The following is a 24,512-nucleotide window of genomic DNA, read 5'->3' as shown; positions in this document are numbered from 1 at the left end:
CCTGTCTCCCATCGAAAATGTGTGGCGCATTATGAAGTGTTAAATTCGACAGCGGAGACCCTGGACTGTTGAACGACTGAAGCTCTACATAAAACAAGAATGGGAAAGAATTCCACTTTCAAAGCTTCAACAATTAGTTTCCTCAGTTCCCAATCGTTTATTGAGTGTTGTTAAAAGAAAAGGTGATGTAACACAGTGGTGAACATGCCCTTTCCCAACTACTTTGGCACGTGTTGCAGCCATGAAATTCTATTTGCAAAAAAAAAATAGAGTTTATGAGTTTGAACATCAAATATCTTGTCTTTGTATGCATTCAATTGAATATGGGTTGAAAAGGATTTGCAAATCATTGTATTCCATGTATATTTACATCTAACAAAATTTCCCAACTCATATGGAAACGGGGTTTGTACTTCTAAATCATTAATCCCCCGCCTTCATTGCAGCAAATATGTTTCTTACAAGTATCGTCCCTGCAGGACGAGGAATAGCTAAACATACTTCACTACACACCGTAGCTCACAGCTAACAGCAAGCTAGAGCTCCTCAATGTAAATAAAAGAGTGGATATATACAAATATCCAAGTACAAGAGCTGTATCTACTCAATACTACGATTACATTTATTTTTTTTATCATCACATAACCCTTTTTTCCTTTTTAAATTTTTTTTATGTTAATAAACTCAGGAAATACGTCTCTGGACACATGGGGACTTTAATAATGACCAATAAACGATCCTGTAACTACTTGGTATCGTAACAGAAGACTAAGTGATGATTACATTTGAACAGAAATGTAGATAGAACATGTTAAAACAGAAAATAAGCAGATATTAACAGTAAATGAAGAAGTAGATTAATAATCCATTTTCTACCGCTTGTCCCTCATACGTTTGACAAACTAATAGAATTACAAATGACGCAATATGTTAGTGCATACGTCAGCAGACAAATGAGAAGCCTTTGTAACCCGTTTGCTTACTTACAACTAAAAGACAAGTTGTATGTTCACTATCTTATTTAATAACCAAATTGTTTTTTGATTGCAATAAGAAATGTATGTTTAATGTATCAAAATAGTTAACATTTTGTGGTCCCATTTATTTAGAAAAATATCTAAAAATATCAAAATTTATTTTGATATTGGTATCGGAACAAGTCCAGGGTGTACTATGAGTGGGAGTGATCTACTAAGACTGCGTGTGCAATTGAAAAGTGGAACAGACCGCCTTATTTACATGAGGATTTTGCGTGCATACGAGGCTTCTACCACGGAGACGATTATTTTCTTCACATTTATGTTATCATGCTCCTACCTGTGTGCCATGTGTTGAGCCAGCAGCACACATCTATAATCTGTAACACAACACAACATACGCACACTGACACTTAATTCTGTGCGCGAGGCTGTGGATCACATCACCAGCGCATTCCTGCATATAGTACGACTCAAACGCAAGAAAATGCACAGTGAAAGACATATTTTTATGTAGGAGATAAATTATAGTAATCCATCAATCCATCCATTTTCTACCGCTTGTCCCTTATGGGGTCGCGGGAGGTGCTGGAGCCTATCTAAGCATATATTTCCTAAATAAAAAAACAAACGCCATCAAGAAAATGCCAGCAGACACCAAAATGCATCAATTGAAATCATTTGAATCACTCCCTTAAATCCTTGAGCAGCTATAAAATGATGTTGCTGAATAGACGATATGTCTAATATTTTTATTTGTGAGCGTCCAAAATTGTGGTGGATTGTGGTGTGTCTGCAGCCGTGTGTGCAACTGTTACTTTGCACGCCCTTATCACACGTGCCAACTAAACACTAAATAGTGTTCGCAAAAACGCTGATGAGTGTTGATAAATCACATTGTGTGTGCTAATTATATTTGCATTTTCTCTCCCAGTATTGTGGCCGTTTTAATGATCACATGTATTTTGCACATTCATGCAAAATGGATTGCACGCCTTATTCTGCTCACTTTACAGACACAATCGTCTGCTCACAAGTTTAGTAGATCGGCTTTGTTTGCTATCAAGTGTGCACGTGTTTTAGTACACGCCCACCTTTAGTCAATCAGGTCCTAAGTGTCACTCACTTCTGCTGGAAGTCTTTGATGAGTTTCTTGGCCTTGTTGTACTTCTTCTCTAAAGTCTGGTACTGTGCCTGAGCCTCCTTCAGGTGTTCGTTGACCGTGTGGCAGAGGGTCTGCGCCTCAATCCAGTAGCTCTCTAGCTTCAGCATCCTTTCCTTGTTCTCCTCGATGCTGGCCTTCAGCTGGCTCTTCTCCTTCTCCCAGCGCTGCTTCTCTCTCTCCACAGAGGCCAGCTGGAAGAAGGGATTGGGGGCAATATAATTAAAACACATTTTATTTAATTACATATATATATATATATATATATTTTTTTTTAATTATCAACCTTTATTTATAAACTGCAACATGTACAAACAGCTAAGAAACAATAAATAAAAATAAGTATGGTGCCAGTATGCTGGGTTTTTTTTTTTTTTCAATAAAATACTGGAAAGGATAGAAATGTAGTTTGCCTCTTTTATCCGATTATTAATCGATTAATTTAAGTAATAATCGACAGATTAATCGATTATCAAATTAATCGTTAGTTGCAGCCCTAATATATATATATATATATATATATATATATATATATATATATATATATATATATATATATATATATATATGTGTATGTATGTCTATATATGTGTATATATATATGTGTGTATGTATATATATATATGTATATATATGTGTATATATATATGTGTGTTTTTAGTATGTATGTATATATATATATATATACATATATATACATATATATATATACATATATACATATAAATGTGTGTGTATATGTATATATAAGTAGGTATATATGTTTGTATATGTATATATATATGTGTATATGTATATATATATGTGTATTTGTATATATGTAGATCACACGCTGTGCGTAAGTGTATATATAATGTATATATGTATATATGAATAACCTTTACAAAGATAATCACTACTGTAGTATGGTTATTGTACACTATGAAAAACCTTTACAAAGACAATCAGTACTGTAGTATAGTTATTGTACACTATACGCTGTGCGTACGGCTCGCGATTCGCTGGAATAAGCGCATATGAAATGTCAATGAATGAATGACAGGGCGCTTCATATGAAATTTTACCGCAAATGTATTCGTAGCCTCTTCCTACTTTGTTACTGGTAAGAATGTAATAGCAAATTTCCACAAATATTTGTATTGTTCCCAGTGGCATGCGGTTAGTGCTGGGCTTATAAGCCAACACACTCGGATCAAAGTGATGTTTTAGGAAAATATGCAAATGTGTCATTTTATTATGTTGAATGTGTTATTTTGAAAATTAATTATGGAAAAATTAATTTCCCACTAATTTGGTTTAGTACAAAACAGGCATCAAATTAATATCAAGTTTGTTTAAAAACGTATAAGAAATTCAGCTTTTGGTGTGATCTCAGGATGCAGAGAAGGCAAGCATCATGCAGGCAGAAGGTTGTTTAGATAGGAACCAGGCAGAAGAAAAGTAAGACAGGTCCAACAGGAACTTGGCAAGCAACAGATCTTTGGCATACAAAAGACAATGAACCAACACTGAAGAATGGAACAAGGTGGAACTGAATAGAACTACCATAAATTCTGGACTTTAAGCCGTTACTTTTTTCCTACACTCGTGGCTTATAAGACAGAGCGGCTAATTCATGGATTTTTTTCTTTCTTGCTGGCGGCAAAAAATTTAAATTCTTTAAAAAAACTGAGGATGTGTGTGTGCTTTGGCGCCATCTTTTGGATGAATTTGCTCACTGCCGGTGCTGCATTGCTCTTCTGTTTCAACTGAGCTTTCAACCGGAAGTAGAATGTTGTTCGATCTTCTAATCGTCCACTCGTATGGATTCTTCATCACTGCTAGCAACGTTTGCAAATGTTACAATACAACTAAAACAATTCATACCTACTAAACCGTCCCATGTGTGATGTCTGTAGGAGTGTTATCATGCATATTTGCACGTGCTAGCACAATATAGTAAAGCTAGCATCGTTAGCATTAGCAAATATGCTAACATGTTTACAAGTGTCTATGGTAGTATTATTAACTTACAATGGCATTATTTTTGTGTTGTTTCGTAAATTCACCAAAACATCACTGTGGAGTTATAGTGTATGTTGAGCTGATTGGAGAGCGAGCTTGCACAGCTCGTGGGTCCATGACGATGACTTCAGTTTTGTTTAATTTTACTGCGGTGTTACAGACTGATTATCTTTTTCATAGTGTACAATAACTATACTACAGTAGTGAATATTTTTGTAAAGGTTTTTTATAGTGTACAATTAGGGCTGGGCGATATATCGATATACCGCGGGTTTGTCTCTGTGCAATATAGAAAATGACTATATCGTGATATTCGAGTATACGTTCTCACACAGTTGCTTTTAGCTGCGGGCATTACACTACAGGCGTTTCTCACTCTTTGTTGTCTCTCCTTCTCACAGAGACGTAAAACAAGCGCACCTTCTTACATACGTCACATACGCATACGCCCTCGCGGAGCAGAGAGGTAGCGGCATGGGTAACGTTAGCTGTGGTGCGAGTGGTAATACGAGAGAAAGAAGGTGCGAATCTGGTAACAAATGAAGGAAGCATTAATTCCCAAGAAAAACAGCACGGGGTCCATCGTCTGGCGGTGGTTTGGCTTCAAGCGGGAATATGTCGAACAGACAACCGTAATTAGTCAAGTGTGGGGCTAAAGCGTTGTTAGAAAAAGTAGCATTACTGCTAACATGTAGCTTCATTTGAAAAGTTACCCGCTAGAAAATGAAGAGTGTTTGAAACTCCGTATGTCAACATCTCCGTTCGGTGCCACACCAACAAAATGCCGAGGCAACCATTTCCAGATCAACGCCGTATGAAAAAAATAGTCAACAACAGAAGGAGATAACGTCCGCAGGAACCTACCACATAGCGAAGGACATACACTATTTGATTTCCTATTATGCAGCTCATTTTTATTTGACAGTTATTGAAATATCTTGTGTGACATCATGCACAAAAGTGCACTTTATTTGTTTTAAACTATTGTAGTGGCGTTCTGTACAAAAAGTGCATTTTAATTTAGTGTTGTTTTGATAAGTCATCTTAGTGACATCATGCACAAAAGTGCACTCATAGCTTGTTTTAAAATGTCTCTGACAATCTTGCACTTTCTGTTTTGAAATGAAATGAAAGTTTGTACCACTGCTTAATAACTGTTTAATAAATACAATTTTGGTCAATTGACTTAGTTGTGATTTCCCTCTCTGCATGAAAGTTTAAAATGAACATGTATTAATGCAGTATTTTTATTTTTTTCATTTATTTATTTATTTCAGGCAATTACATAAAGTACAAAGTTGACAACACATTATAATATAAATTAATATAGTGCAAAAGGTAATGTATAATGCATAATTATCCAGTATTGCCTGAAAGGGAGTGGGAAGAAGATAATTTATTTAATCCCACCCCCAGTTTTATATTCAGTGATTATTCACATGAGTTTTACTCTTACTTTGTTCAAGGATTATATTACAGATGTTGTATCATAGTGGCATTACCAAAGGTAACAATAGTTATTACACTGTAACAATAATTTGTATCAACAATGTAGAATAATGAATATACCAACAATGGTAATAGATAACATAGCAATAATGGTAATAGACAACATAGTAAGGAATCATTGAGCACATGTTAACACTTTGAGACAGAGTATAGCAGCAGGTAAAATTAAAGACCCTCATCTCTATATTTGAACCAGACCCCATGTTTGTATAATAGTTTAAATCGATTAAAAGTTTGGCATTGCTTGTGTTGTAAGTCCAGTTTGTTCCATAGTTTTACTCCGCATACAGACACACAAAAACGTTTACGAGTGGTTTGAGCTCTCGGCAATAAGAAATATCCAAAGCCTCTCAAGTTATGAGCCTGCACTCGTCTTGTAAAAAAACGTTGTAGATTAGGCGGCAATAATTTGTTAAATGCTTTATATAAGATTATTAATGTATTATATTTAACAAGGTCATCAAATTTGAGCAACTTTGATTGCATAAACAGATTATGAGTATGTTCTAAATAACCAACGTGAATGATCCGCACTGCTCTTTACTGTAATATGATCAGAGGATGAATTGTGTTGTGGTAAGTATTCCCCCATACTTCAACACAGTATGTAAGAGTATGAACAACAATGTTTTAATGTAGACACATACAATCATCATACTGGTGTGATTATATGCATCAAGTGTTCATTCAAGGCTAAGGCAAAACATCGTGTAACGTGACATGGCCTAAAAATATTGAGATATTAAAAAAAGGCCATATCGCCCAGCCCTATGTACAATAACTATACTACAGTACTGATTGTCTTTGCAAAGGTTTTTCATAGTGTACAATAACAATACTACAATACTGATTATCTTTGTAAAGGTTATTCATAGTGTATATTAACCATACTACAGTACCGATTATCTTTGTAAAGGTTTTTCATAGTGTACAATAACTGTACTACAGTACTGATTATCTTTGTAAAGGTTTTTTTTTATAGTGTACAATAACTATACTACAGTACTGATTATCTTTGTAAAGTTTTTTCATAGTATACAATAACTATACTACAGTACTGATTATCTTTGTAAAGATTTGTTTATAGTGTACAATAACTATACTACAGTACTGATTATCTTTGTAAAGGTTTTTCATTGTGTGCAATAACCATACTACAGTACTGATTATCTATGTAACGGTTTTTCATAGTGTACAATAACCATACTACAATACTGATTATCTTTGTAAAGGTTATTCATAGTGTATATTAACCATACTACAGTACTGATTATCTTTGTAAAGGTTTTTCATAGTGTACAATAACTATACTACAGTACTGATTATCTTTGTAAAGGTTTTTTTATAGTGTACAATAACTATACTACAGTACTGATTACCTTTGTAAATGTTTTTCATAGTGTACAATAACCATACTACAGTACTGATTATCTTTAGTAAATGTTTTTCATTGTGTACAATAACTATACTACAGTACTGATTATCTTTGTAAATGTTTTTCATTGTGTACAATAACCATACTACAGTACTGATTATCAATGTAACGGTTTTTCATAGTGGACAACAGCCGCGTCGCCAGACAGATTTCACTGGGGCACGTGTCCCAGTATTGATCTGCAGTTCCCCAGTAAAAATTTCACCAATAAAAAAAAATCACTTCAGAGTTTTAAGTCTACATAGCATAGACTACAGCGCAGTCGTACTTGTTAGTATGGTAATTGATTGCTACTGTATTCACTCCACATAAACAATGCGCACATGGCTAATTAATATGGTAATTTATTCACATGTAGCGACTTCAGCTGATACTACTTCCATGTCAACTGAAGTCGAGAGAGCGAGAGAGAGAGAGACGATGAGAATCACTGCGTGAGGTAGATAACTTTAGCCCACAACAACTTGTTAATTATATTATTTTGATTTTGATTTGACTTGAACTGTAATTCCTACATGGATATCAGAAAGTTATTCGCCCGCAGCAGGGATAAAGCAGCGAGGAATGAGAGAGGTAAGCGAAGTCCTAGCTAGCTAGGTAACATAAGTCTTGTCTTAAGTTAATGCTAAGTTAATGCTAAGTTAGCTAACGTTATTCCTTGTATCATGACAACCGTATTAATTTGTTGTATGAGCTGTCGGGGGAATTTCCAGTGAGCATGAAACATAATGTTGGTTATGGTCCGCTGGTTCTGCTCAGGACCTCTGCATCAATGATGATTTTGATTAAGCTTGTGTGAGTTGATAGATACAGCCTATGGATGGTGCAGTGCTTCTCAAATGGTCTATCTTCAGGAAGAAAAATGTTTTTCCCTATCATCAAGTCGTGAGCAAAATATTTAAATCATTCGTTTATTTCACAGAAAAATAGCACAGTAGACTTGTCTTGTTAATCGGTTTGTCTTTGACTAAAATAATATTGTTTCGTCACCAGAAAAATGGCCAACAAAATAAACAAACAGTTTTACATAAACAAACAGTTGTACATTCATAAATTGAAAATGTTGCAGACCGAAAGGGTTTAGGCTGAAGTTGAACACTTATTGCGCCTAACCCTATAAACCAGGGGTGCTCACACTTTTTCTGCAGGCGAGCTACTTTTCAATTGATCAAGTCGTGGGGATCTACCTCATTCATATATATAATTTATATTTACTTATTTATGAAACATATGTTTTTGTTAACAAGTTAGAGGTGTTTAATGATAATACAAGCATGTTTAACACATATAGTTAATATTGTTAATAAATTAAAGATGTTTAATGAAAATACAAGTATGTTTAATACATATATCTAATATTGTTAACAAGTTAAAGGTGTTTAATGATAATACAAGCATGTTTAACACATATAGTTAATATTGTTAATAAGTTAAAGGTGTTTAAAGATAATGCAAGCATGTTTAACACATATAGTTAATATTGTTAACAAGTTAAAGATGTTTAATGATAATGCAGGCATGTTTAACACATTTAGTTAATATTGTTAATAAATTAAAGGTGTTTAATGATAATACAAGAATGTTTAACACATATAGTTAATATTGTTAACAAGTTAAAGGTGTTTAAAGATAAAACAAGCATGTTTAACACTTATAGTTAATATTGGTAATAAGTTAAAGGTGTTTAAAGATAATACAAGCATGTTTAACACATATAATTAATATTGTTAACAAGTTAAAGGTGTTTAAAGATAATACGAGCATGTTTAACACATATAGTTAATATTGTTAACAAGTTAAAGGTGTTTAATGATAATACAAGCATGTTTAACACATATAGTTAATATTGTTAATAAGTTAAAAGTGTTTAAAGATAATACAAGCATGTTTAACACATATAGATTCCTTTCTTTCATGAAGACAAGAATATAAGTTGGTGTATTACCTGATTCTGATGACTTGCAGTGATTGGAATCAGAGAGTAGTGCTGATAACGTCCGCATTTTCGAATGGGGGAGAAAAAAAGTCCTCCTTTCTGTCCAATACCACATGAAAGTGGTTGGTTTTTGGCATCTTATTTATCCAGCTTCCGTACTCCTTTGTATACACTTTACAAGAAATACATTGTCGGCAAACTCCGTAGCTTGCTAGCTTGTGCACGCCAGCTTTCTGAGACTCTTATTTTGGTAGCGCAGGCAGGATGAAGCAGAGCTTTTATTGTGCAACTGTGCAGTCGGTCTTTGGAGTTTTGACGACAGGTACGGCGCCAGAGTCTGTTGAAATAAAGTGTTTCTCGCCTTCCTGTCGGTAATTTTAATGAGCTGGCAGCAGCCAGCGTCATCTCAGAAGACCCTCGTGTGCCGTGAATGTCAATCAAGTGACGAAAGAGACGTCATAGTGAAGATTTATGATCGCTCATTTTTAGGACTATTTTTTTAATGCCTGGCTGGTGATCGACTGACACACTTTCTCCGCGATCGACCGGTAGCTCACGATCGACGTAATGAGCACCCCTTCTATAAACAATGTCAAATACAAGATGAGCTTCCTAAAAATATGAAATTAACTTTGCGCAACATATTATAAATACACCTCATACACAACATAAACACTGTTCAATTATATACGGTAAAGACATGTGAAATATCCTTGTATACGTGTTAGTTAAACCTTTGTACCAATTATATACTGTATACCGTACAAACAATTATACTTCCATTATTATTTACATCCCACATTTAGTTAGTAATTAACATCGATCATAGTATTAACTACCGGTACTGTGTTGAATCAAGAGTGATATATTTTTCCAAGACATTGGTCTTAAAGTGTTTTTTAAATGTGTGAATGGAACTGGAACATTTTAAGGAATCATCCAAGCTGTTGACAGAAACACATCTACTTTGTAGGCTCGTTCTTATGTTTGCTTTCTGAAAGACAGCTCAACCTCTGAGGTCATAGGGACTCTCCCTAGGTTTGAACCTCTCCTGTAGACACCCAGGCAGCATGTGGTTATGAGCTTTGTACGTCACAATAGCAGTGTTGAGGTCAACAAGGTCGTGCAGTTTTAATGTTTTTAATTTAATAAAGAGAGCATTGGTATGGTCATAATAATCTGCATAATTTACAATTCTAATGGCTTTCTTTTGAAGTAAGAACATAGAGTTGATGTTTGATTTGTAATTGTTACCCCAGATTTCAACACAATAATTAAGATATGGGAGTACGAAAGAATTATATAACATGTTAAGAGCCTTTTGATTTACAGAGTTTTTAATTTTATGTAACATAGCAATAATTTTTGCCATCTTTGTCTTGAGTATATTTATGTACAGTTTCCAATTTAATTGATCATCTATGTAGATGCCCAAAAATGTTGTTGAATACACCCTTTCTATCTCCATATCATCAATTCTTATGTGACACTGTATGTTATTTTTCTTATTTCTAAAAATTATATACTTTGTTTTATTTAGGTTGATTTATAGTTTAATGCATCAAACCATTGCTTTAGTATGTGGAGTTCACTCTCTACAGTCTCGAGGAGCTGGCCAAGGTCTTGCCCAGAACAGTACAGGCTTGTATCATCAGCAAAGAGAATACAGTTGAGTTTTTTTAAATACTTTACAGATATCATTAATATACAATAAAAAAAATGTTGGTCCCAGTACAGAACCTTGGGGTACTCCATGTGTTATAATCTTTTTATCTGAATCTACATTGTTCATATGCACATACTGTTCTTTGCCACCAAGATAACTTTTTAACCAATCATGAGCAAGACCTCAGACACCATACCTCTGCATTTTGTTTAAAAGTAATGTGTGATCAATGGTGTCAAAGGCCTTGCTCAGGTCAATAAAAACGCCAACAGCAAACTCCTTCTTATCAATTGCAGTGGTTACCTCCGCAACTAATTCCATCACTGCCATGGAAGTAGACCTGTTTGATCGAAAACCGTATTGGTGTTCACTTAGCAAGTGATGCTTATCAATAAAACTGTCTAATCTAATTTTTCAAGGACTTTTGAAAATTGTGAGAGTAAAGAAATAGGCCTATAGTTGGTGAACTGATGCTCATCTCCACTTTTGAAGATGAGAATAACTTTTGCCGTTTTCATTTTCATTGGAAAGACACCTTTTATAAAAGAAATATTACATATATAAGTGAAGGGAACAGCTATAAAATCAACAATTTCTTTGATCAGAGAAATGTCCAAGTCACAGCAGTCTGTTGACTTCTTGTTTTTCTGAGAATTTACAATTTCTGTGATTTCACTTTCATGAACAGGAGAAATGAAAAACGATTCTAAGTTGCTTTGAATGGTTTGTTCATTAAATTTGACACTGTTTTCGGGTTGTACAATTTCATTTGCCAAATTGGGTCCAACATTCACAAAGAAGGTGTTAAAAGCATCTGTTATTTCTTTAGGGTCATTTATAGTTAGATTATTTTCTATGAAATAGCTTGGATGTTCCTTATTTGTCAAGTCATGTCATGTCCCAATCATGTTTTTTTTCTTTTTTTGCCTCTGAGTCATTTGATTTTGAATATTGATGGCAGAAATACAAAACCTCCCATATGAGGAAAAAACAAGAACTATTTTTTGGAAAACAAAAAACCTGTCAGTTTCTTACAGAATGCTTTTTGGTCAGGTGACTTTTTTGTCACAAGGAAGGGTGGGATAACTTTGTAAACAGAGCAGCATTTGCTATTCTTATAATCCCATGTGAAAACTGAAGACCATAAAAAATGCAGACAGGAGACTTTGAACTATATACATATTTGTAGGAAGTTGATGGGCCTCAGAGAGAGATGACACAGAGAGTAGACACTGAGAGGTGAGACCTGGTTGACAACGTAGTTAGTGTAAACTACCCCACTTGCAGATATGATAAATGTTAGTTGTAAAGGTTATCTGAGGTGACAGTTAATCATATTCAGTTTTTTTGTATGTTGCACCAGGCAGGAGAAGCAGAGTGTAGGAGAAATTGAGCTGGCTGAATTCATTTTCGCTTTTATCAGTAATTGTTTAGAAGTCTAGAGTAAAGTGCACAAGTAGGCCAAATGCCAAGTAGGCATTTGGCCTACTTTGATGAACCACCTGAAATGGTGGTTCATCAAAGTTGAACCACCATTTCAGGTGGTTCATCAAAGATCTAGACAACAACATAGTCTGATATGATTGAATATTTTAAAGAACTATATGTTTTTTATGATAAATAAGTGCTAAATATGTTTTTTTTTGCGCGTTCTCATGAATTCTTTGTGCCCCAGTACAGTATTAGGTCTAGTGATGCCCCTGGTGTACAAACCCTGTTTCCATATGAGTTGGGAAATTGTGTTAGATGTAAATATAAACGGAATACAATGATTTGCAAATCATTTTCAACCCATATTCAGTTGAATATACTACAAAGACAACATATTTGATGTTCAAACTGATAAACATTTTTTTTTTTGCAAATAATCATTAACTTTAGAATTTGATGCCAACAACACGTGACAAAGAAGTTGGGAAAGGTGGCAATAAATACTGATAAAGTTGAGGAATGCTCATCAAACACTTATTTGGAACATCCCACAGGTGAACAGGCAAATTGGGAACAGGTGGGTGCCATGATTGGATATAAAAGTAGATTCCATGAAATGCTCACTCATTCACAAACAAGGATTGTCAACAAATGCGTGAGCAAATCGTTGAACAGTTTAAGAAAAACCTTTCTCAACCAGCTATTGCAAGGAATTTAGGGATTTCACCATCTACGGTCCGTAATATCATCAAAGGGTTCAGAGAATCTGGAGAAATCACTGCACGTAAGCAGAAAAGCCTGTGACCTTCGATCCCTCAGGCTGTGCTGCATCAACAAGCGACATCAGTGTATTTAGGATATCACCACATGGGCTCAGGAACACTTCAGAAACCCACTGTCAGTAACTACAGTTGGCCGCTACATCTGTAAGTGCAAGTTAAAACTCTCCTATGCCAGGCAAAAACCGTTTATCAAGACCACCCGGGAACGCCGTCGGCTTCGCTGGGCCTGAGCTCATCTAAGATGGACTGATACAAAGTGGAAAAGTGTTCTGTGGTCTGACGAGTCCACATTTCAAATTTTTTGGGGAAACTGTGGACGTCGTGTCCTCCAGACCAAAGAGGAAAAGAACCATCCGGATTGTTATAGGCGCAAAGTTGAAAAGCCAGCATCTGTGATGCTATGGGGGTGTATTCGTGTATTTGTGTTTGTAGTGCATTCAATTGAATATGGGTTGAAAAGGATTTGCAAATCATTGTATTCTGTTTACATTTACGTCTAACACAATTTCCCAACTCATATGGAAACGGGGTTTGTACAATAACTATACTACAGTACTGATTATCTTTGTAAAGTTTTTTCATTGTGTACAATAACCATACTACAGTACGTCAGTGAAGAATGACTCTTGCTGCAGTAAACAACTGAAATATTGACAGGAGTCCTGTCCTATTTAACATGCACTGGAAATCTTCTTGACATTTCTGGAAATCTTCTTCACATTTAACTTAAAAGGCACGACATCCAACCTTAAAAGTCACCTTAGCAGTTCTGATGACCTACCTTGTTCTTCAGCTTCTGGATCTCAGCCTCAGTCACCGTGTGTTTGATCTGGAGCTGTTGGTAAACGGAGGATAGAGGAGAGGACGGTCAGATAACGAAGCGCGTGGCAGGACAGGCTCGATACAGTGTGACGGACCGAGGCAGCCAAGCAGCGAGGACGTCATCTCTCAGGGCATTAAGACTTCAAGCCAGGGATCACAGCTTTTCATACTTTAAATCTTTTTTCTTGGTTGGTCACTGTTCCAGACATTGCAAGTGTAAAAGATAGGCCCGTCCAATAGAAAAAGATTTCAAAAAAGTTGACTGCATAATCCTAAAAGAAACATTCGTAAAGAAGGATTATTCCTTGCTCAAAGCTCTCGACGACATTTTTGGAGTGTGACCCGCTTCAAATGCCAAAAGTCAGCAGCAATTTGTCGTCTTTGCGGGTGAGTGAAACATGAACCTGACAAATGCATGCATGTTGAATATTTATGGCATAACATACGTACTGTATTTGGCCAGCCAGTTGTTGACATTCTCTACACAAACATAAACAAGCCAGCATTGAAAGTAAGGCTGTCCCAATAGCACTTTGACGAATCAGACACATACTGTACATACTTTCATCAGATTAGGTCATGCAGCCAAAGGAGGAGCTTTTGTAACCTTTTGAATTTTTTAAATTATTGTTTATATAGCTAATAATAAGTTGCAAGAATTGGTTTGAATCGAGAATTATTCTGAAGTTAATCGTCACCTCAAAGATTGGAATGGAATTGAATTGGAGTTGTAAGATTCACATCCCTAAAAAGCACTAAGCTTGTCACAACAGATGTATGCTGTCTTTAAGTTAAAGTGGAGGGTGCTCAAAAAATCGATTAACAACCAAATCGCGATTTTTATTCATCCCAATTTTAAATCAATTCATAATTTACGAGAATGAACTAAAAAAAAAAAAAAAAAGTGTGCTTTTTAAAAAAAAATGTTTTAACAATCAATTTTTGGATTTAAAACAAAGAGAGATCTACATTAATATTGATACTGTTGCCTTTATACATATTTGCTTGTTGTTGTTTTTTACTATTGCATTTGTATATTTTCTCCATTGCTTTGTAAATGTCTATCCTAAGTATCCTAAATTTGGGATTGGGTTGGAATTGTGGTTGCTCTATTTTCTTTGATTATTGATCACCCCTAAGTGATTTATGGAGCTAAAATTTTGAAAATAAATTTTGAAAATGACGTTTTTTAGGCCAACACTTGGCGTATAAGTCGTACGTCGGAAGAGGAGCTTTGAAACCTGTAACTTGTTTTGAAAAGGTTTTATTATAATTTATATGCCAAATATTATATTACAAGAATCGTGTTAAATCGATTCTGAATTGAATCGTCACCCCCAGAATGAGAATTGAATCGAATCTTGAGATGCCCATTGATCGATTCTGAATTGAATCGTCACCCCCAGAATCGAAATTGATTGAATTTTGAGATGCCCATAGATCGATTCGGAATCGAATCGTCACCCCCAGAATCGGAATTGAATCGAATCTTGAGATGCCCAAAGATTCCCACCTCTAGTGATCACAATAAATACATTGAGATCATGACACAGTAAGTTGAATGATGCAAACACGTTTGTTACTGGATACTTTCTAATACGCTTCTGCCTCAGACTTTGTATGTGTCAGTAATTTGCTACTATAATTATTCGATACTTGTTTATACTGACAAATAACGTGTTTTAGACTTCAATTTTGTTCAGTTAAAGACACTATGTAGTTACGTATGTCTAGCTTGTGTGCTTAGCTGTTGTGTAGCTGCTAGCGCCTCATTAGCTTTCGCCTGGCATGACTAGAATACCAGGAAAAAACTTTGCACAAGTAAAGGCCCTGCAGGACCGCTTGTATCGGAGCGCTTGTACTGTATCAGAGATTTTAGATGCAAGACGATATCATCCGATACTTGCTGTTTGCTGATATCAGACTGATATCAATATTGCATCGGGATAGTCCCCTGCTAATAATGTTGATGAATCCAATCCAATCCAAAAAAGTACCTCTTTGAACTTCTGGTAGAGTTTGGTGGCATCCAAATCGGAAGGGGACAAGATGTCGTCAGTCTCCGGCAAGTCGAACACCTCAATGTTCTTCTCCCCGCTCGCCGCGGTGGGCCCCGCCTCCTCGTCATCTGTGGCGTACTCGCCTGTCTGCTACGAGAACAAGAAGTGAATAGGGAGGATTGTGGTTGTAGTTTGCAGCAAGATGTTGTTGTTATTAGAAACTTCTAGTAAATTACTAATTCCACCACCATGAAGCCGACAACTTCACGCTGCTTTGGCCACATCTTCTTTTGAACTTTGCATGAGTCATGCTGCTATCAGTGGTGTACAAATCAAGATAAGCTACTTCATTTCCCCAAAAGGAATTGATCTGACAACCTAAATGTCTTTTCTATACAAACATCTGACTTTTTATCGGATAGAATAGAAAATGAATGGAAGGACTCATTATTCTCCATTGAGTAATTAAAGGGACAGATTGGAAAAATATTTACACCTAACAATGATGATCACAGATTTTTATGGCAGTATTGAGATATGGACTTCTATATTTGAGAGGGATAAGCGGTAGAAAATGGATAGATGTAGAATATGCTGTCCATCATATTTCATTTTGGCTGAGCACATATATTTGAGCTTTGCTTTCTGGGGATCATTTGGATCAGGCCTGGGCAATTATTTTGACTCGGGGGGCCAAATTTAGAGAAAAAAATGTGCCTGGGGGCCGGTATATCTATCTATCTATGTATGTACACACATACATATATATATATATATATATGTAAGCTGTGAAAATCTGCTGTACAGTATGTGTGTTTGGATCCTATTTTTAGGAACACTAATACAAAACCTCACAATAATGTCTGATTGAATGTTAAAAACGTTATGACAGACCGCCTTAAAAAACGGAATGGAATTTTAATTTTTTTTACTGATTGAGAAACCCAGAATGTACATGAAAATTAAGAATGTAGGATTTACAATATTAACTATGACTGATAAAACACTGAATATTGACAACATATGAACTTCACATCCTCTCTCGATCGACATATGTTACAATCAAGCGAAATGCAACAAAAATGCAACAAACACAGCGAAATATGAACGCGAAGGGTAAAAAAAACACACCTACAATCTGATATAGCTAATATATCACTAAGCTTTAGAACTTTGTTGTAAAAATCTCCTTCCGCGTCTGTCTCTGACACCCGCATTTCAGGCTGGCCGCTCTGGTAACACTATGTGGAAACGCTCCCAACCCACACTGCATGTTGCCTCTTCTGAGCTGCTGTGACTTAGATTACCATAGTAACGAATTAGATTACCATAGTAGCTAGTACATCACGCAGAAGCGCAGATTCCAACCATTGAAATGTTTTGTATAGTTCAAGACTTGCGGTCATTTGAAAACATCACTGCACAACATAAAGGCAGCTACAGTTCCAATCTTAAAGATCTAAAGAAATAATTTTGGAATATCTGGCGGGCCAGATTGAAAAGCTTAACGGGCCACATGCGGCCCCCGGGCCTCAATTTGCCCAGGTCCGATTTGGATGAAACAAAGCAATAGATGTACCGTGATGATTCCAAATATAAACTTTGTAGGGATTTAGTTCTATAAAATCGTCTGCAATAAGCAAGCATTTATTCCAAGGTAGTATTTACTGTAAATACTTTTGTAAGAATCATAACATTATCCTTATCTTTATTCATTTTTAATTCATTGGTAGACCTCTTTTTGTATAACTATTCATTTAAAGGTCACTTTTGAATCAAATAATAGTTTCTCGGAAAATTGGACATATTATTGTGGACTTTAGTCATGAATTATTTTTAACTGTATTAGGCTCCAGCACCCCCGCGACCCCAAAAAGGGACACATGGTAGAAAAAGGATGGATGGATGTATTCATAATCATTTTATAAACCACTAACAAACAGTTTTATTAACTGGGGATGTAACCATTAATTGCAAAAAAAGGGTTTGATTTATATTCTGTGGCGTCAGTTATCCATTTGAATGTAACTATTAGAATGATAAAATCCAGACTGCATGGAGTGCTCGGAACGTTAACTACGCGGACCATAGATTCTGCACGGTTTCTGCAATAGACTGGTGTGTGGTGGCGAGCAGGGGAAAGTTTACTTTTACTTTTTTAACAGTTAAATTGCAATGTTGATAATAAAAAAAAGGAAGGTTATGCCAAGCAGAAAATCTGTTTGTTTATTTCAACTATTTTTATTTTTGTTTTAAGGCCTGAAATGTGTTTAAATCATCAATAGATTACTTGATTACTAAAAGAATCATAGCTGCAGCCCAAGTATTAACTGTATAATTGTTATTATCCACTTTGGTCTGGGTTTGCTGGTTGGCTCGGAGAAGTCACATGGATGTACTACCTTAGGAAGCATGTGATTCAACCATTTGACTTCATTTCATCTTACCAAATATGATTGTGTGCAAATCAAGTTGAAAATCTTCCATGGATGATACTTGGTGCACATGGTGAAAAAGCAAAATGTGACCGAGTGTATGTTTGTGTGACTTCACTTGGGTTGTCCTTGCAGGGTTAGCGTTAGAGTGCCATGCATCCGTTGATGAACTGATGTCTTCCGTGACAAACAGGGGCCTTCTACTTTGCCACTCTCGTAGCCTCGCACCTTAACGCCATCAAACCCTAAGTCTGTGTTGTTCAAATCATGTTTTGTCTTTGCTAATAATCGGTTTGGAGCGTAAGGCTCTATGAGTCGCGCGTTAACGGAATTGGCCAATAAAGTTAAAGTTAAAGTTAAAGTACCAATGATTGTCACACACACACTAGGTGTGGCGAGATTATTCTCTGCATTTGACCCATCACCCTTGATCACCCCCTGGGAGGTGAGGGGAGCAGTGGGCAGCAGCGGTGGCCGCGCCCGGGAATCATTTTGGTGATTTAACCCCCAATTCCAACCCTTGATGCTGAGTGCCAAGCAGGGAGGTAATGGGTCCCATTTTTATAGTCTTTGGTATGACTCGGCCGGGGTTTGAACTCACAACCTACCGATCTCAGGGCGGACACTCTAACCACTAGGCCACTGAGTAGGTAAAAAACTATTCTACTATTTAACGTGGAAAGTGGTGAAAATTTACGTAACGGGACTGAAATTCTGTCATCTGAGAACTATACCGATGTCTAAAAAGCTGGAGGAACAGAAAAACACAGCTCTAATGCTAGCTGGCTGAGCGTGGCTGCCCCTCTGAGCTCACACACAGATGAAACTAGATCTTAGTTTTTTCCACCACCATTTGACACAAACTGCACATGGCGCTAGTAACTATTAGGGTCGGAGGGAATATTGAACAACAAATCAATAGAAGTGACAAACTTGCCATCCAAACAATACCCTGTTTGTTGACAAGAACATACAGCCAAGGAAGCACATTAAATTTATTTATTAGGCAGAGGAATCACACACCAGTGAATGATTCAAAAGAGCTGTCGTCAGAGTTGACAAACTGCTGCTGCTCGCTTGCTAAGCTAACAAAAACATCTCAGTGCCTACCTGGGACCGTGAGACTCGCTGACGTCACAACAGGCACCCGCCTTTGAAAAGGCACACACACAGACGCACACACTGCTGTCATATATATATATATATATATATATATATATATATATATATATATATATATATATATATACTTTTTTATGAAACTTCTCAACTGCAATATAGCAGATATTTGAAGTTTATTTTTTAACACATGAATTACTTTCCCTGGTAATCAATTACATGTATTAAAGAGTAATTCCGTTTGTAATTCAATTACTTTTTTGGGTAAAGTAAGGAGTAACTACAATAAAGGACTTTTTAAAAGTAATTTTCAGAACACAGCCTGTCACAGAGCATCATGAACATCTTTGTGTGTAAGTCCGGTAATAATGTTTGTGTGTATGTCCTATAATAATGTTTATTGTGTGTATGTCTTATAATCATTTTTGTGTGTATTTCCTATAATAATGTTTATTGTATGTATGTCCTATAATAATGTTTATTGTGTGTATGTCTTTTAATGTTTGTGTGTATGTCCTATAATCATATTTATAGTGTGTATGTCCTATAATGTTTATTGGGTTGTACTTGTATAGCGCTTTTCTACCTTCAAGGTACTCAAAGCGCTTTGACACTACTTCCACATTTACCCATTCACACACACATTCACACACTGATGGAGGGAGCTGCCATGCAAGGCGCTAACCAGCACCCATCAGGAGCAAGGGTGAAGTGTCTTGCTCAGGACACAACGTGCTTATTGTGTATATGTCCTATAATAATGTTTGTGTGTATGTCCTATAATCATGTTTTGTGTGTGTATGTCTTATAATAATGTTTCTTGTGTGTGTGTCTTATAATGTTTGTTTGTATGTCCTATAATCATGTTTATTGTGTGTATGTCCTACAATCATGTTTATTGTGTGTATGTCCTATAATCATGTTTATTGTGTGTATGTCCTATAATGTTTATTGTGTGTATGTCTTATAACAATGTTTGTTGTGTGTATGTCTTACAATAATGTTTGTGTGTATGTCCTATAATCATGTTTATTGTGTGCATGTCCTATAACAATGTTTATTGTTAAAAGTCAATTGTTTTCATGTTTAAACATGTCCTTTTAAACCAGGGCACTTTATTTCACATGTTGGTAATTTGTGTCTTTGTTAGCTAAAAAATTGAGCATAGCTAAATGTTTTTTAAAAAAGATTGGCGATTATATTTGACTTTTCTAATATTATTTTTAAGGCTTTTTCTTTTTTCTTATCTCAAAACACTTCAAAACCTACCTTTCTTACTCGTTGGTACCTGTTTCTGTGTATTTGGGATCCGCATAAGTCCCAAAAATTTGAAATCAGGACATGGTGGAGATATTAAGTTACGTCAACAAATATTTCCATGTATGGGTTAGTTTATGGGTCAAACTATATTGGGATATGAGTTTTGATCCATATGGCCCAGCCCTACACTCGTGTTAGCGACAGTGCTAGGACACTTTAGGGACGTTCTTTGTGTTTGAGTGTTACAGTAGACCTTATGATGGCATTGTGTTTATATGTATGTACATGTATACCTTGTTTGAGTGTTAAGAGAATTGTGATATTTATGACATTTCATATTGCTACAATTTTTTTTCTGTGCTACAAAAATGTTTCTATTTTTTCATTTAGTAGCAACGGTGCTACCAGTGAAAAAGCTAAGCGTACAGCCCTGAGTCGGCTGCAAAGTGTGCCTTTAAGTATAATTTCAATATTTAACGTCAGTGCATAAAACATGAATGTCATTGACAATGTTCTGCATATGCAGGAATTTATTTTTGATGTAGAGACCCCATCCTGAGATCGCATCAAGGGCTGATATTTTGAACTGATTGTCTGATGAGTTCAGACGATATTTATTTACCACAGATCTTTAGCATATTTCTTGTGACACACGTGCAAGTGTTGCATTCGTTCCAGCAGGGTGCGTGTCTTGCCACGACACTGGCACAACTGAAAAAGCAAGTTGCATCGAACGCGTCGTCTATCCACAATAGAGATCGAGATCAGAGGCTAACATTACTTTAACATTTTGTGTTAGCTGAGTTAGCGTGGACACACATGGAGGAGAGGACAAGCTATGCCAGCCACAGCGCTAAGCTAGCTTAAATGTTCAATAGTGAAACGAGAACATAATAAATGCTATGTGCACTTCAACCAAAGTCCCATGGTAACCACGTCACATCAGCAAGTAGCTAGCTAAGAAGAGGAAATCAGCAAGTATATTCAAACATTTGGAGAGACAACAATATCCATGGAGTGCGAACACTTTCAGCCATGGATATGAATGAGTAGATAGACGACACACGCCATGTTTATGGTATCTGGGGCCAAAGTGTTTGTGCATTTTGTGGTTTTAGAAGGCACAGAAAATAAATCAAGCATGGCTGCACACCAAGAAGGGTTATCTGTTACGGCGCGTGCGCATACCACCACCGCTAAACACGTCCCTACACGCTCCGCTACAGCCCTGCACGGTTGCAGACTCTCAGTGATCAACGCACCTGTTCCTGATGAGACTCCACACTGTAGGAGCCAGCGTGTCCTGAGATCTAATGCTAGAACTTAGTTCTCTGTCTCGCAGTAAGCTATCGCGTCTCAGGCTCCTTTCCCTATATACTTGCTCTCCGCGTTCCTTCTGCTCTTGTCCTCACTTGCCCCGTTGGTTCCTGCAGTATTCATTCCGTATCCTTGGTTTGATCAGTGCGCCTCGCTTCCCTGGACTCCCCCCCCTGGATTTTGACTGCCTCCGTGGATCCTCGACCCCTGCTTGGACACGGACCTCTCGCATGCTTCACGGACTTCTCTCCAGCCTCGCCCCACTGGACTTCTGGACTTCTCATTCAACACGCAAATACAACAAACCCCTGGTAACATTTTCATTGTTTAATCATTCACACAGTCCTACTTCACACACACTTAGTAGCATACAGACTCCACCGCATAATCAAGCTCAAATAAACCTGCTGAGCTTTACTTTACACATGTCGTTGTCGTCTCCTTCCCCCGTCAAACGTAACATTATTATTTTTACTACAGTTCTCATGTATCTACTACTACACTCTCTCTCTCTACTCCATATATATGTATATGTATATATATATATATATGTGTATGTATATATAAAATATATGTGTGTGTGTGTGTGTTGTACACACTACATCCAAAAACTTGAAATGAGGTAATACTAAAAATGTCAGTAGCCAAAGGCGGAGCCAAGTAGACGTATTAATACTAATTAAATGTAACACATTTTGAATTTATAATAAGAATATATGATGTATTAACAATATACAATATAATAATTATAGATGTATAAACAATCAGAGCCCTAGAATGGTAATGGTGAGGTGCCCAAAGGATTTGATTGGTCCTTCATTGGTCAGCAAATTAAGCACAAATCCTGAATTGAAGAGTAAACTAGACCAGTTATGACTGTGGAGCCTTGGTGGAGATCTATGCCCCACATGCAACTATTTGAAATGGTGTCAGACTGTGGGATGATGGAGGAAGGAGACTGTTCTGTACACCAAATCTCAGCAGGACCTTAATTAGAAGAGACAGTCTTTCATGTGTGTGTTCCTGGGATTGTGTCAGCCATGGCCTGGAGAACAGTCCCACTGCACTGTCCACCATGACGTGGGAGACTTGGAATGGTAGAGACAAGCAAGCAGAGGGACAGGAAGCACGGTGTGTGTGTGTGTGTGTGTGTGTGTGTGTGTGTGTGTGTGTGTGTGTGTGTGTGTGTGTGTGTGTGTGTGTGTGTGTGCGTGCGTGCGTGCGTGCGTGCGTGCGTGCGTGCGTGCGTGCGTGCGTGCGTGCGTGCGTGCGTGCGTGCGTGCGTGCGTGCGTGCGTGCGTGCGTGCGTGCGTGCGTGCGTGCGTGCGCGTGCATTAGAAACACGATGAGTGTGTGTGTGCGTGTGTGTGTGTGTGTGTGTGTGTGTGTATTAGTGTGCCAGGTGCAACACATTCATAATACACTTTTTTCAAAAGCCCATATTCCCATCAATGCTGTCAGATTGATTATGGTCGTTACCTCATCGTCATCGGCGTCGTAGTGAGCGTACTGCTGCTCCAGCAGCTCTCGCTGTCGCCGTTCCTGCTCCAGGGTCTGCTGGATGAGCGTAGCCACCTCACTGTGCTGGCCCGGTCGCTCTCGGCCGATGACAAACCTGCAATTATTACGGTTGCACTTTTCCACAGGATACAACTGGGCATCCTTGTTCCATGCTGGTAATGGAAATGTGATCGACACGCCTGTAAAATCATCTGGAAACCATCCAAAAAAAACCAACACGCTTTTATCTACTTGTAAGTACAGTGCATTTGGAAAGTATTCACAGTGCTTCACTTTTCCACATGTTATCTTACATCCTTATACCAAAATGGAATACATTCATTTTTCTCCTAAAAATTCGACACACAATACCCAATACTTTTTTTTTTTAGATTTGGCAAATGTATTAAAAATAAAAACAAATCACATGTACATACGTATTTATAGCTTTGCTCAATACTTAGTTGATGCCACAAGCTTGGCACACCTATCTTTGGGCACTTTCTCTCATTCCACTTTGCAGCACCTCTCAAGCTCCATTAGGTGGATGGCAAGCGTAGCTTTTCATCCAGGATGTCAGAATGAGAGAAAGTGCCCAAAGATAGGTGTGCCAAGCTTGTGGCATCGTATTCTAAAAGACTTGAGGCTGGAATTGCTGCCAAAGATGCATCAACTAAGTATTGAGCAAAGGCTCTGAATACTTATGTACATGTGATCCTTTATTTTTCAATACATTTGCAATATAAAAAAAAATCACACTGCCATTATGGGGTATTGTGTGTAGAATTTTGAGGACACACATGAATGTATTCCATTTTGGAATAAAACTGTAAGATAACAAAATGTGGAAAAAGTGAAGTGCTGTGAATACTTTCCGGATGTGCTGTATCTAACCTAAACAGACCTAGAGTATCTAAATTTGGAGATAAAAACAAACACAAAAATGTGCAGAAAGGCAAATATTAAGATCAACGTTCACACTATGTGTGTGTGTGCGTGTGTGCACGCGCGCTTGTGTCCCATCTGTGTAGTTGTAATGTGAAGGCAATGCAGGCGTGGCGTTACGCTCCAAGAGAAAGGCCACTTTCATCATTTGATCTACATGCCAAGGAACAACTGAGGGTCAGCAAAGAATTTGGAGAGAGGAAAATATCAAG

At 37.0% G+C, this 24,512-nt stretch overlaps 1 protein-coding gene across 3 annotated transcripts in view; it reads right to left on the bottom strand.

The window, feature by feature from the left end:
* The window catches only part of ppp1r9a (protein phosphatase 1, regulatory subunit 9A), a 132,191-nt gene that overhangs the window by 31,918 nt on the left and 75,761 nt on the right, over positions 1–24,512 (bottom strand). For all 3 annotated transcript variants that reach the window (XM_061982518.2, XM_061982517.2, XM_061982519.2), the window contains exons 6-9: positions 23,335–23,470; positions 15,722–15,874; positions 13,684–13,737; positions 2,104–2,333 (exon numbers count right to left, since the gene is read on the bottom strand). In XM_061982518.2, the coding sequence (XP_061838502.2) occupies positions 2,104–2,333; positions 13,684–13,737; positions 15,722–15,874; positions 23,335–23,470 (573 nt within the window). The remainder of the gene's footprint in view (positions 1–2,103; positions 2,334–13,683; positions 13,738–15,721; positions 15,875–23,334; positions 23,471–24,512) is intronic.

The sequence above is a fragment of the Nerophis lumbriciformis genome, linkage group LG21 (genome assembly GCF_033978685.3).
Source record: "Nerophis lumbriciformis linkage group LG21, RoL_Nlum_v2.1, whole genome shotgun sequence".
Classification (NCBI taxonomy): domain Eukaryota; kingdom Metazoa; phylum Chordata; class Actinopteri; order Syngnathiformes; family Syngnathidae; genus Nerophis; species Nerophis lumbriciformis.
Note: the sequence above shows the minus strand (reverse complement) of the source record. Positions and strands in the feature narration are given on the sequence as shown.